General features: G+C 45.5%; 1 protein-coding gene across 2 annotated transcripts in view; it reads left to right on the forward strand.

The window, feature by feature from the left end:
* Positions 1-13,450, forward strand: part of glipr2l (GLI pathogenesis-related 2, like) — a 123,267-nt gene that overhangs the window by 86,666 nt on the left and 23,151 nt on the right. Inside the window, exon 5 of one of the 2 annotated variants that reach the window (XM_072508913.1) lies at positions 245-8,689. The exons of the other annotated variant lie outside the window; for it this stretch is intronic. Within the exon in view, the coding sequence (XP_072365014.1) occupies positions 245-405 (161 nt within the window). The 3' untranslated portion in view covers positions 406-8,689. Of the gene's footprint in view, positions 1-244; positions 8,690-13,450 lie in introns of those variants that run through there. 2 annotated transcript variants of the gene reach the window in all.

Below are 13,450 nucleotides of genomic sequence, written 5' to 3' on the forward strand. Positions count from 1 at the left end.
TACAATTAAGATAATATTTGAACGATTTCTCTCTGGTGGGTGTTAAGATTTGTTTTGAGCAATGGCTCTCTTGTAGGTTGATAGAGTGCATTGAATTGGAATGTGATTAGTTGGGAGTATTGTGATTGTGAAGCATCCAGCTGATGAGTAATAGGGCTGAGGGACAAACGGTGTACACCTCACTTTTTGATGGTGATTTCCTCAGATCTCCTGCTCCTTAACTTGTGTCTTATTTTTGCTCTAGGTCACTTTACAGCAATAATTTGGAAAAGCAGCAAGAAGCTGGGTGTTGGGAAGGCCTCAGCCACGGATGGCTCTACATTTGTTGTAGCCAGATACTTTCCAGCTGGCAACATCATGAACCGGGGATATTTTGAGGAAAATGTTCTCCCTCCAAAGAAGTAAATCCCTAAAATTTGTAACAGACCGTGAATTCCATCAGTGGTGAAGGAAGAATGTTTGGCCATTTGAACATTCGCCTGTATGATTTGTCATCCAGTGATCTGGTCCGGCAATGTTTTCATGTTATGTGTTCTCATATAATGCTTAAAAGGGCCTGTTATTGATGCATCCGTTGTGCCTTGTTTAGAAAGTACAAAACTAACCAACTAACCACCATGAAAATGGGCTCAAAATAAACACCAGTCTGCTGTATGATCCTGCCTGCTGCACAAGTATTCGGTCATCAAAGCAAACCACTCTGTTGGCAGGTGCTTTGTACAATAATAACTTGCTGCAGTGGATGGCGTTTTAGGGCCTGTTTTTCACTTGAGCTCAAGATGCTTCTGCTATCTGTCCAAGATCTCATGCTAACATAACCTGCAGGTTACTTTTATGATTGATTTTTTTTCTCTTGTGTAGTTCAGCAAGTCATTTATTCTTCTTCCTGCTTAAATCAGTCTTGACTTCATGTTGTTTGTAAAACATCAGACACTTTGACCAGTTTATTATTCAAAGGTTTTACCCAGGTGCCTTCATTTGCAAGATGAACAAAGGACAAACACAAATTCACAATTCAAACAAATTTATCATCAGAGTAAAAACAGTTACTCCCTTTAGATTATCCCAACTACAATAATCCCAAGATTCTTAATACTATCTGTGCCGATGAGCTCAATCGAGCTGCGGTTCAATTCTCTGATTCGCGGTTGTCTCAGGTCTTCCGTCCGTCATCTGGTCCACTGTCGAATCTTCTTTGTTGCCTCTATACCGAGTCTTCATTGGGGAGAGTCCAGGTAGTCGATTCTTATTCCCCTCTTTGTGCCTTTCCAGGGCAACGGGTCACAACACCCAATGCAGTTGCCAATTGCAACTCCACAGGACACCAGGAACCCACTCCCAGGGGTCCATCTCCAGGTATTGTCCGCATGTAACCTTACTCTATATATGGTAACGGTGGGAGATCTGGGCGCCAGAAAGTCTAGCTTTATCTGGGCAATCCACAACAATTGATCCATTTGAATGGGACCGATTATGTCCTGTTTAGAGGGCAGGCCCAGGCTTGTCCTGAATTTAGGTCTCTGCTCAATGGATTCAAACGTAGCTGTTCAAATTCCCATCAGGCCTGACTGTGGTTTAATTTAAAATGTCCAATTCTTAATTTAAAGTGTCCAATTGTATATTGGGCCTAAAATTCAGGCCGTTGTCCATTTTACCAAACTCCCCTACATCAACAAACCTTCACCTTCATCTGGGTAGTAATGCAGAATGGCTGAACCTCCTACTTCCTAATTCAGAGGTGTGAAGCTCAATTGATCATCATCACTGCCCTCTCTCCCCTGTTGCCTCTGGTTACTCTATATGTGAGTCACAAACCTGGGATTTCAGACTGCACCTACTTGCTGCCTAATCTGTTGGGGCCAAAGAGAAGCAAGTCAGCTTTTTGGTATTACCTTTGAATAATTTTTAAAATTTAGATGTGGCCTTGTTAATTCTACAATGCAAATCGGCTGAACAATGGTGTTGACAGTTTTTCACATTGCGAAGAATAAGAAGTGAAAAAGATTTTCCTGTTTTCGGTGAGCATCCAGATGGCTGTATCAGTAGACATGCGCAGGTTCTTGAGGCAATGTAGGCAGGATTAACAGAGTTTTAGAATCCTGTCGTAATCCTTTAAACTAATCAAAATGTGTTCTTGGCCTTCAAATAGGTCTAGTGACGGAATCGCATCCTTATTTTTGTTTGAGAAAAGGCAAGTGCATAAATTTTTATGTTCATATTTTTGATATCTTTTGTGTTTCTGGGCGGCCAATGATATTCTCCTGCAAAGACAACAGGACTGAATACAATCTACCAGCGACATTATGCTTCAAGATTGGTCAACAAGTATTGGAATTAAAGTGAACTGTGGGCATCTTAAACATGCGTTATTTGGTTTCCGTCTTCTGCTGCAAGCTTTCTACAGAAGGATTAAATTCCACCTGGGACCCTATCGATCCAGTTAAGAAGCAATGAAAATCACTTGAGCAGGATGAGGAGGTTTGATTGGTATTGGGTTGTGAAATTCTGCATATTACAGTTAGGAGTACACCATTCAACTAATGAGTCACTGGGGACTTCATTTCTCAAAACCAAAGCATGCAGAAAATGTGGTGGTCTCCTAACCAGCTGGAAAGAAAGAAGTTGGGAGAGAAGCCTACCTATAAAGCTGCTCTAACTCACTCCAGGTGAGGGCTAAACACAAATCTTACTGCAAACAATCAATGATGGATAAAGGGATCAAGGAATGAAAATTCATTGAATATATCTCTTCACAAAATATTCAGCTCATTTATTAAAATTGTACTTACATTTGAAATGAAGTAAAGTTTTTTTTTAATTTAAATGGTGGATGAAAGGTGCAGTTTTGATGAGTTGTCCAAACTTCTTTCCCCACTGGTTGGTTGATTGCAGCTACGTTGTTTTGTATTTAAGTGATTTACAATGTAATATTTCCCGTTCACCAGTTAGGTAAGTAACAGCTACAACGTTTATTTACATAGAACTCAATGCAGAGGCTTGCGGCCTTGTGGTTGCGGGTCAGCTTTCAGGATCAAACTGATACAGAAACCCGTGCTTGCTAGGGTGATCCGCCACCTGGTCCCGGATTAGTTACCCAGGTCACATGACCCTCAGCAGATTTTTAAAATGTATTTATGGGATGTGGGCATTGCTGGTTCAACCAACACTTATTGCTCATCTCTATTGCCCTTCAGACGGTGGTGGTGAGTTGTCTTTTTGAACCGCCCCTAAAGGGGACAAACACCACATCCCTCCCTCTCTAAGTTATTTTATACATTGCTAATAATTAAGTTACTTAGTCCCCAATAATCAGGACATCAAACACATGAAATCAGTCCATCATAAATGGAGTCTTTCAGGTGGTTTTCAATTTCTATTGGAGCGGTGGAACTCCTCTGTCCGGGACTGAGGTGCTTTCTGCTAAAAACACAATACCCGATACCTCCTCAAGTATTGGTAACTGAGCTTCATCTGTTTCCATGGGGACGACAGACTCACCTGTCACAGGCTGGCTCAATATTTCACTGCTTGGATAGTCAACGTTTCCTGCTGGTAACATGGTTTTAGGTGGCAGTACTGGCTGCTGGGACAACTTTTCTCCTCGTAAATAGTCTACATGCTTCAGGACTATTTTTCCTTGTACATCGCTTCATAAGACAAAGGTCCTGTTTTGATACAACACCTGGGACCCAACTCGATCTGTTTCCAAAATTTCTGACATACACGGCTTTCTGCACTGAAAACGACCTTGTTGATTTGCCTGAATCATGATTTTTCTTCTGACTGTAATGACTGGCCTCTACCCTCCCCAGCAAATTTGGAAACACCAGGTTTAGTCTGGTCCTCCGATGCTGGCCCACCAACAACTCTGCTGGCGGCACTGACATTGTAGAGTGCGGAGTGGTTCTATAGCCAAGAAAGAATCATGAGATTCTGGTCTCCAGGGTCGCCCCTGACTGCTTCTTAAGTCCCGCCTTGAAGGCTTGAACTGCTCATTCAGCCAGGCGTTTGGGTGCTGGGTGATTAGGCACAGTCCTAATGTGCTTGATACCATTTAAGCAGGTGGATTTTGGAATTCCGCACTTGTGAAGGCTGTTCCATTATCCAACACTGACTTCCGGTATCCCTTGGATTGAAAAACACTGATGCAATTTCTCAATTGTGGTGTGTAACATCGTTGACTTCATTTCAAACACTTCCATTTACTTTGAATGGACATCGACAAGGAACAGAAACATTGTGCCCGAGAATGGGTGGCACAGTGGTTAGCACTGCTGCCTCACAGAACCAAGGGCTCGGGTTCGATTCTAGTCTTGGGTGACACTGTGTGGAGTTTGCATATTCTCCCCGTGTCTATGTGGGTTTCCTCCGGGTGCTCCGGTTTCCTCCCACAATCCAAAGATGTGCAGGTGAGGTGGGTTGGCCATGCTAAATTGCCCTTTAGCATCCAGGGATGTGCAGGTTAGGTGGGGTTACGGGGCTAAGATCGGAGAGTGGGCCTAGGTAGGATGCTCTTTCAGAGGGTCGGTGCAGACTTGCTGGGCCGAATGGCCCTCTTCTGCACCGCAGGAATTCTATGGTTCTAATGGCCCCATCCATGTGAACTCATGCCCATGGCCAGCCAGGCCATTCCCAAGAGTGCAGTGAGGCTGTTGCTGTCATTCTTTGTTGCATTTGACACTGTTCACGGCACTTCACCAGACTCTAGATATCGACATCAATTCCAGGCCACTATATATAACTCCTGGGGAGCATCTTCATATTAGATATACCCGGATAGGCACCGTGCAATTTGGCTAGGAGCAACTCTCCCCCCCCCCCCCCGATACAGGGACAACTACTCTGGCTCCCCAAAGTATGATGTCAACTTCTCAACTTAATTCATCCTTTCGTAGATAGTATGGTTTGATCTCTTCAGAAACTAGCTCACTGGTCCAACCTCTTAGTATCCTGTGCCCCACTTTGGAGAACAGCAGATTCCTGCTGATCCAATACTTTATTTGCTATGCCGAAACTGGCAACATATTCAAAAAACTCAACACCATACCAATTTCCTCCGGTACTGGGGGAGTGGCTACACCATTACTAAGCAGGCGACTAAGCACATCGGCATTCGCGATATGTCTTCCAGGCCGGAGTGTATATCTGTAGGCGGACAGAATTAACACCAATGCTGAATTTGATGCAATTGGTGGAATACACGTATCTTCTTTAAAAAGACCCAAGATTGGTTTGTGGTCCATAACATTGGTAAACTGCACCCCCCCCCCAATATACTGCTGGGACTTCTTCATCCAATATACTATTGACAAGCCTTTTTCAATCTGAGAGTAGCCTATTTCGGACCTCTGAGATGGTTCTCAAGACGTACTCTATAGTCCAGATCTGGCATCCACCTTATAGGACAATACTGCACTGATGCAACATGGAGAGGCGTCACAGGTTAATATCTATTCCTTAGACGGGTCGCAATGCACTAATAAACTCAATAAATGCAACAATTGCTTTACTCTTTTAAAAGTTTCTCTCTAGGATATCATCTAAATCCAAAGCTGATGCTTCTTTAGTAGCATGCAAAGGGGCCAATAATGTTGAAAAAGCTCATAGTAATTAACCATTTTTAAGAATGCTGAGGTCAGATGTGTTTCTGGAGGCCTGTGCTTCCTTTATTGCTCTGACCTTGTCTTCCATGGAGTGTAATGTTTATGCATCTATCAATACCCCAGATTGGTTAGCGCTGTTGCTTCACAACCCCGGTTCGATTTGGGTCACTGTCTGTGCGAAGTTGCATGTTCTCCATGTGTCTGCGTGAGTTTCCTCCGGGTGCTCCGGTTTCCTCCCACAAGTCCCGAAAAATGTGCTGTTAGGTGAATTGGACATTCTGAATTTTCCCTCCTTGTACCAGAACAGGTGCCGGAATGTGGCGACTAGGGGCTTTTCACAAAAATTTCATTGCCGTGTTAATGTAAGTCTACTTGTGACACTAAAGATTATTAAAATAGGAACCCTCAGGGTCTTGAAAAGTAAATCTTTCCTTCTTGAGGCATACCCCAACCTCTTGAAATTTCTTTAGCACCTCTAAGTTAGCTAGGTACTTAGCTTCTGATGATCCAGTTATCAAAACATCATCCAGGTCTACTACATCTCAATGCAGACCTTACAATAGACTTTCCATTGTTTTCTGGAAAATAGTATATACCGTTGATACACCAAAGGATAAGCACATATACTGAAACAAATCTTTGTGCATTTTTTGTAACATAACCTCGGGAAGCTTCGTCTAACTCAAGTTACTGATATCTAGCTTTGTGTAAGACTGACCTTCAGCCAACTTTGCATACAAGTCTTCAATCTTGGGGATTGAATACTTATCTAACCTGATTAACTGTTAATTTGTAATCTCCACAGGTCCGGACGGTTTTATCAGGCTTTATCACGGTGACTATGGGTGCTACCCACTCCACAAATTGAACTGGCTGGATAATAAGCATTTCTTCCAAACTCTCAATAATGTGTCCAACCTTTCTTGCAAGGCGGTTGGTACTGGTCTTGCTCTAAAGAAAACAAGGGATTGCCCCAGGATCTACATAGATCTCCACCTGGAGGCCCTTTATTTTACCTAACTAGTCATGAAAAAGGTTCTCATACTTCTTCATTAACTCAGCCAGTCCTTCTTCCTGTACTTGGAAGATCTCCATCCAGTTTTAACTTGATTACCTTGTGCCAATCACTGCCCAAAAGACTTGGCCCTTGGCCTGACAGTATTATTATTGGAAGCTGAGCAGAATGCTGCCAATAGCTTACCCTTTACCTTGACGACTTCTCCTGTATAAGTTGTTTGTTTTTCTGCGGTGCCCCTCAAACTCAATGTCTGGGCTCCTTGTAAATATTGAAATGTGTTTGATCACTGTGGTAGAGGCTCCCGTGTCAACTTTCATCTTTAAGGGTCTTATCATTTACCAAAAGCATCACAGTGGTGGAGACTACTTTACTGCATTCACATTGAACAATAAGTGAACATTTAAATCCCTAATACTGGACTCTTCCATATTATGTACTTATGATGTCTTACTAACTGTTACTGGGTCGACTGGACTTACTTTTGCATCGGAGCCTTAGGTGACCTTTCCTGTGGCAGTAAAAACATTCAGCCTCTTTCTATCGGCAGGCTTCAGGGGAGTGATTACACTCACGGAAGTAACACTCTACTTCAATCCTAGGCGATTGATTGGCTCTTTTAAATATTCTCACTCTATTTGTGGCTACATTTGCTTTTAAAATTGCATATTCATTTTGGGCACCACTGCTGACTGCAGCTTCCCGCCCTAACTTCTGGATCGTGCCATTTTGCACGTTCTGAAGCTCCTCTGTGCCCTTTTCTGTGCTCTCCATTGCCAACACCTCCTCTATCCCCAGCGCCTTCTTACATTTTTTATCTGCTTCTGCTAATTACCTCCTTTGGTAGGCCCCATTTAACCCATAGACTAAATGGTTCTGGAAGCATATCGTTGAGTGGCTTTGAAGTCACACTGCTCTGCGATCTTAACTTGGTAATATAAGTTGCAGTAGTTTCCCCAGAGGCACTCCCGGTTGAATTAAACTTAAATCACTGCAACATTACCAATGGCTTCGGGTGGTGGTGTTATAACACCAATTCAACTACCTCAATGAATGACTTGGAATCGGACACACTTGGGAATGTGAGGCTGCGTATTAAATTGTAGGCCTGTGTCCCACACACTCCGAAGGATTGCCTTTCTCGTTCCCTCCTCCATTTCATTGGCCCGAAAAAGGTAGCCTAAATGTATTGTGACCAATACTCCACAGAATATCAAAAGAATCTATCCGTCCAAATAAGGGCACATCTGCAAATGCTCTTTTGTTTCTCAAATCAAACTGAACTTCAACATGACTTAATAGTCACGATCCTACGACCACTTTTTTTTTCTTCTACATTGCCAATGTAATATTTCCCATTCACCAGTTAGTTAAATAACAACTGCAATGTTTATTTACATAGAACTACAGTGCAGAGACTTGCAGTTTGGTGGCTGCAAATCAGCTTCTAGGATCTAACGGATACAGAAACTGCACTTGCTAAGGTGACCCCCCACCCTGGTCCCTGATTGGTTACCCGGGTCACTCGACCCTCTTGTCAGGGGCAAACACCACATCTAGTTTATGATTTTGTACATTTTTAGGCTTTGTTTATATAATAGGATTATGAAAAGAGAAATGTTATTGGTATAAATTGTTCTGCAGTTACTTTAACATCACAACCCTAACTTTTGGCTTAATGAAACTTGAATGTTGTACACATTTTCTTCTATCATGGAACAAATTAACACTATGCAGACTAATTTCCAAATGTGATCAGTATATTCATGATTGCGATAAAAGATTTTTGGGTGCAAAGGGAATCAAAAAATTGGGCAGGAAAGTGGAGTAGATGTAAATGATCAGCCTGATCTTACTGAATGGTGGAGCAGGCTCGAGGGGCTGAATGACCTACTCGAAGAGCTGGTTTAGCTCAGTGGGCTAGACAGCTGGTTTGTAATCCAGAACAAGGTCAGCAGCGCGGATTCAATTCCCATACCAGCTTACCCGAACAGGCGCCAGAATGTGGCGACTAGAGGCTTTTCACAGTAACTTCATACTTGTGACAATAAAAGATTATTATTATTATGAATGGCCTCCTCCAATTTCTTATGACTTGCTTGTAACCTGAATACTTGTTCCCACAGCATTGCTATAGTTTTGCACTATGAAGAAATCAACAAGTCTTTCTATATTAAAAATCAAGCACTTGATTCTTGGACCAATATTGTTACTTCCTGCTGTCAACTTTTCCCATTATAAATTACCTGCCAACATTCACAATGAAAATCTGAACACATTCCTTTTGGTGGTGGTGCAGACTCCACACAGACAGTGACCCAAACCAGGAATCGAACCTGGGACTCTGGAGCTGTGAAGCAACAGTGCTACCCACCATGCTACCATGATGTTCAAGGGAAGCAGATAAGATGTTAGAATCAGGGGTCTCTATTTCAAAATAAGGGGCAGCCACTAAGGACTAACTGTGGTGATCCACTGTAATAGGAGATGTAAGGTAGGACCTGCACTACAGGTTCGCCGGTAGCTCCTGCCGGCTGGCTCTGCCCACGGTGAACTGTATAAATATGCATGACCTCCAGTGCCCTGCCATTTCGCCAGCTGCAGCAGGAGGCCTCGCATCTGACTGTAATAAAGCCACAGTTGTACCCAACTTTAGTCTTTGTGCAATTGATCGTGCATCACTAACATGCGGAGAATTTTTTTTACTCAGAGGGTTGTGAATTCTCTACCCCAGAAGGCTGTGGAAGCGCAGTCATGGAGTATGTTAAAAGCAAAGATTGACAGATTTCTCAATACCAATGACATGAAGGAAAACGGCGATTGTGAGATCTAAGGCATTAAAGTAGATCATCAATCATGATTGTATTGAATGGCAGAGCAGGCTGGATGGGCTGAATGGCCTACTCCACTTCGTACCTGGATTGCAAGGAAACGTCATACAGTGGAAGCGCCCATGCTCTAACCAACTCCATCTGCTTCCCAATTTTGCTACTTAACTAGACATGATCATAATGAAGTCGAAATATTATAGAAATGAGGTCGCAAAAGAAAGAAAATTAGGTTGCATGGTATTAAAAGGTAGAATTTCACCTGCATGCGCTGTTCCAATTTTACACGACCATCATGCCCCACTGTACCTGGAGATTGCACTAGGCCGTGACTCCTTGGGGGCAATTCTCCGATATGAACGCCATTACGTTTCACGATGGTGCGGACAGGGCCCGGGCACAACCTATTGGGGGGCCAGCACAGTGCTGGAGCGGTGCTGCAGCCTCCTTACGCAGCGCCGAATGGGCGCCGCACCAACCCGCACATGCGCAGTTGGGCCGCGCCAACCTGCGCATGCGCGGGGGACTTCCGCATGCCGGCCCCGACCCAACATGGGGTCGGTGTACAGGGGCCGGTCGCGCCAGGAAGTAGGCCCGGGAGGGTGGAGAGGCCGGCCCGCTGATCGGTGGGCCCCGATCGCGGGCCAGATCCCATCGGAGGCCCCCCCCAGTGAAAGAGCCCCCCTCCCCCCCCACAGGCTGCCCCCCCCCGAGCGTTCCCACAGAGTTCCCGCCGGCAGCGACCAGGGATGAACGGCATCGGCGGGACTTTGTCATGTCGGAGCAGCCGCTCGGCCCATCCGGGCTGGAGAATCAGTGGCCCGCCGATTCCAGCGGCCGGTGCCGCACCAAATGCGCCGGTGCAAATGGCGCCGATTCTCCGCACCTCGGAGAATCGTGCGCCGGCGTCGTGGCGCGGTTGCTCCGATTCTCTGGCCCGGCGTGGGGCTCAGAGGATCGCCTCACCTCTGTGCAACACCATGACAGGACTAGTTAATATGATAAAAATGTAACATGTACATTTGCTGGCCATAATGTCTATGTCTTGCAGATTTTCCCATCCCGCCAGCAGCCGGCATCCTCATGAGTGGGATGGGAAAATTTGAACCATTCTCCAAATTGTTCCATCCTGCCACTGGTGGGACTGAAAAATCCAATAAAGTAGAGGACGGGATTTTCCACTCCAGTTAGCGTCGGGTGGGTTCGGCGACAGGTCAGATAATATGGAAGGTCAAAGTCGGGTTTACATCGGTGTGAAAGCTTGCTGTGACCGTCCTTTCTCCCCGACAGTGGCAACCTCGTTTATGTCGGGAATCTCCTTATAATATACTTGCATCTCTATCGGGCCCATACGCCAGAGTCATACCTCCCGTCAATGATGTCAGAATAGCACAAATCACAACTGGCCTGAAAAGTCATATATCTGGTGAGCACCCCTCTGACCGGAGCTCGGATTTAAGTGCAGTGCTCACACACGGCTCTGTATTAAGGTGACTGCCTCGAGTGTACCAGTGTTTGACTGGGGGCCACCAGCCTTTGAGCTGAGGGAGACCAGTGTAACACTGAAAGGGTACTGGGGGTGGTGTGGGGAGAGATGGGGGGGAGGGGTGGTTGACAGTAGTAAACCGGGCGGACAGCTTCAGAGGACTGGGGGCTCAGTTGGGTGAGACCATGCTGTGGACTCGGACGAGACCAGCCGTTGGTGCAGGGGAGAGAAGACTGACAAATGGGAAAATCGCCATTCGTAAGATTGACCTCTGCTGCTGCGCGACAGGCTTCTTGGAATGGCCACGGGCCTAACAGAGAGAATGGAAGCCTGGGGCAGTGCAGTTGGTGGGTGGGCAACCATCAGAAACTGATGGTTCCTCTCAAATCTGGGTGTGGGGGACCTTCTCAGGTGGGATGTTGACAAGAGTAAGGCTAAAGGAAAGACGCATCAGTACCCCACTGTAGCTGAGACCGGTTAGCTGTAATTTGATTGTCATGCCTGCAGTCAAACTAGTCACACGGTTATGCCCACTCAAGCAACTCTTCTGTGTGTGACTGGCACTGATTGCTGCTGACTATTTAACATGGTGCACTGACTTCTAAAATTGCTGAATGCTATGGTTTGCCTGCACCCTTGGCCACTGGGAAAGGAAATACATTCCCTGAGACAGTTGACAATGGCACACTGCCCGAGCAGAGAGCGCGTAGTCCTTGGCTGTGAGCTGAGATGCACATTGACACGTGCCCCTTATAGACCAGGTTGAGCGCAAGGCCTTGGAGTGAAGCTTGGGACAATACCTGCAGCTGAAATGACAGCTCAGAATTCAGTACAGTGGCCAAAGCTGTGACCATTCATGTGGTGTGGGACAAGGGTGGTGTGGGGTCTTGCCCAACCAGCACGCGAATGAAGGATTGGGAATCAATGTGGTGGCCAGGAGAAGAGTCAGTGGGTTTGGAGAGGCAGCTTCTGATGATGAATGGACAAAAAGTGTCCCAATACAAAAAACCTCTCCCCTATTGAGCCACCCAGCATCTTAAGCTTTGCTTTCACTGAGCACTGACCTTTATTCTCCCATTAACACATTCTAATGTCTTACATTGATGCTTTCTCCTGCCACTAACACTTCCTTGTCTTACCATCCACACATCTTTGTTACTTTTCTCCCAACTCCCACCAATTACTGACCTACTCTGCTCCAGCTGCTCCACCCCTTATACAGTACAAAATGCAACAAATTTCTTCCACTCTTTAGCTCTGAAGAAGAGTCATACAGACTCAAAACATTAACTCTGTTTCTCTCCACACATGCTGCCAGATCTGCTGGGTTTTTCCAGCATTTTCTGTTTTTGTTTCAGATTCCAGCATCTGCAGTATTTTGTTTTTATTTTAGTACAAACCATGGAACTTTGTGAACTCGCATTCATTCTTCCTCCTCATAGGCAGGAGAGGAGAATAAGATGTCAATGCAGTCAGCTGGCTCAGTGCAGGACTGAGAAGAGGAAGGGGTGACAGGGCCTACTCCGCATGCAGAAGATAAACCCCAGAGAGCCGTCGCTTGGAGGCACCTCACTGGACTGGACCCAGGTCTATAAGACAGCGCCTAACGTACCTGCGGATGTCCATGGACCATTGTCGTTGAAGACAATGCATGTTGTAAGGATCCTCCTGTTAATCCCTGTTTGCCCCTTGCTTTTTTTCCTTTCAATTTCTGTTATTCTGCTATTTTAATTTTTGTACATGGACAAAATTCACCTACACTTTTAAGAGAGACTTTATCTTTAATTTTTTTAAAAAGAAATCCAGCAGGATGTGCTAACATCGGTGACGACTCATCTTGATGGACTTGGCTGTCGGCTAATGAGCTGTTAACTTTGCTGGGCTCTTAGCTGATAGTCAATGCTGATTGGTGCTGACCATCCCAGATTGTTCTGCAAATCAGGATCAGGCAAGTCAGGACTCCAGAGCAACGGGCTTTGAGCAAATCCCTGGCTTTCCACAGGTGCAGGGTGCAATCGACAGAACTGACATGGTGCTCAGACCTCTGGAGCATGAAGCAATGTGAATCGCAAGGCATTCCACTTGCTGAATGTTCAACTGGTCTGCGGCCACACCAAATATATCGATTCCCAGGGAGTGTGCACGACGCCTACATTCTGAACCGCTCTCAGATCCTTGACATGTTCAGGGTCCACAGGGACTGTAAGGTTGGCTCCTGTAGGAATAAGGGCTACCCACCGAGGAGGTAGTTGATGATGTCTGTGAGTAGGTCCCAGAGTGCAGTTGAGTCAAGATAAAATGAGACTCTATGCTACAATTCGTGCATTGGTGGAGCAGACCATAGAGATGCTGAAGATGAGGTTCCAGTGCCTGGATCAGGCTAGTGGAGCCCAGATATACAACCCGCAGAGCCTGTCATGCATCGTGGTCGCTTGCTCCGTCCTGCACAACCTGGCGGAACAATGGGGGGGGGGGGGGGGGGAGGGGGGGGGGGTTGAAGCTGCCTGAGAAGGTGGTG

The sequence above is a fragment of the Scyliorhinus torazame genome, chromosome 6, assembly GCF_047496885.1.
Source record: "Scyliorhinus torazame isolate Kashiwa2021f chromosome 6, sScyTor2.1, whole genome shotgun sequence".
Lineage (NCBI taxonomy): Eukaryota > Metazoa > Chordata > Chondrichthyes > Carcharhiniformes > Scyliorhinidae > Scyliorhinus > Scyliorhinus torazame.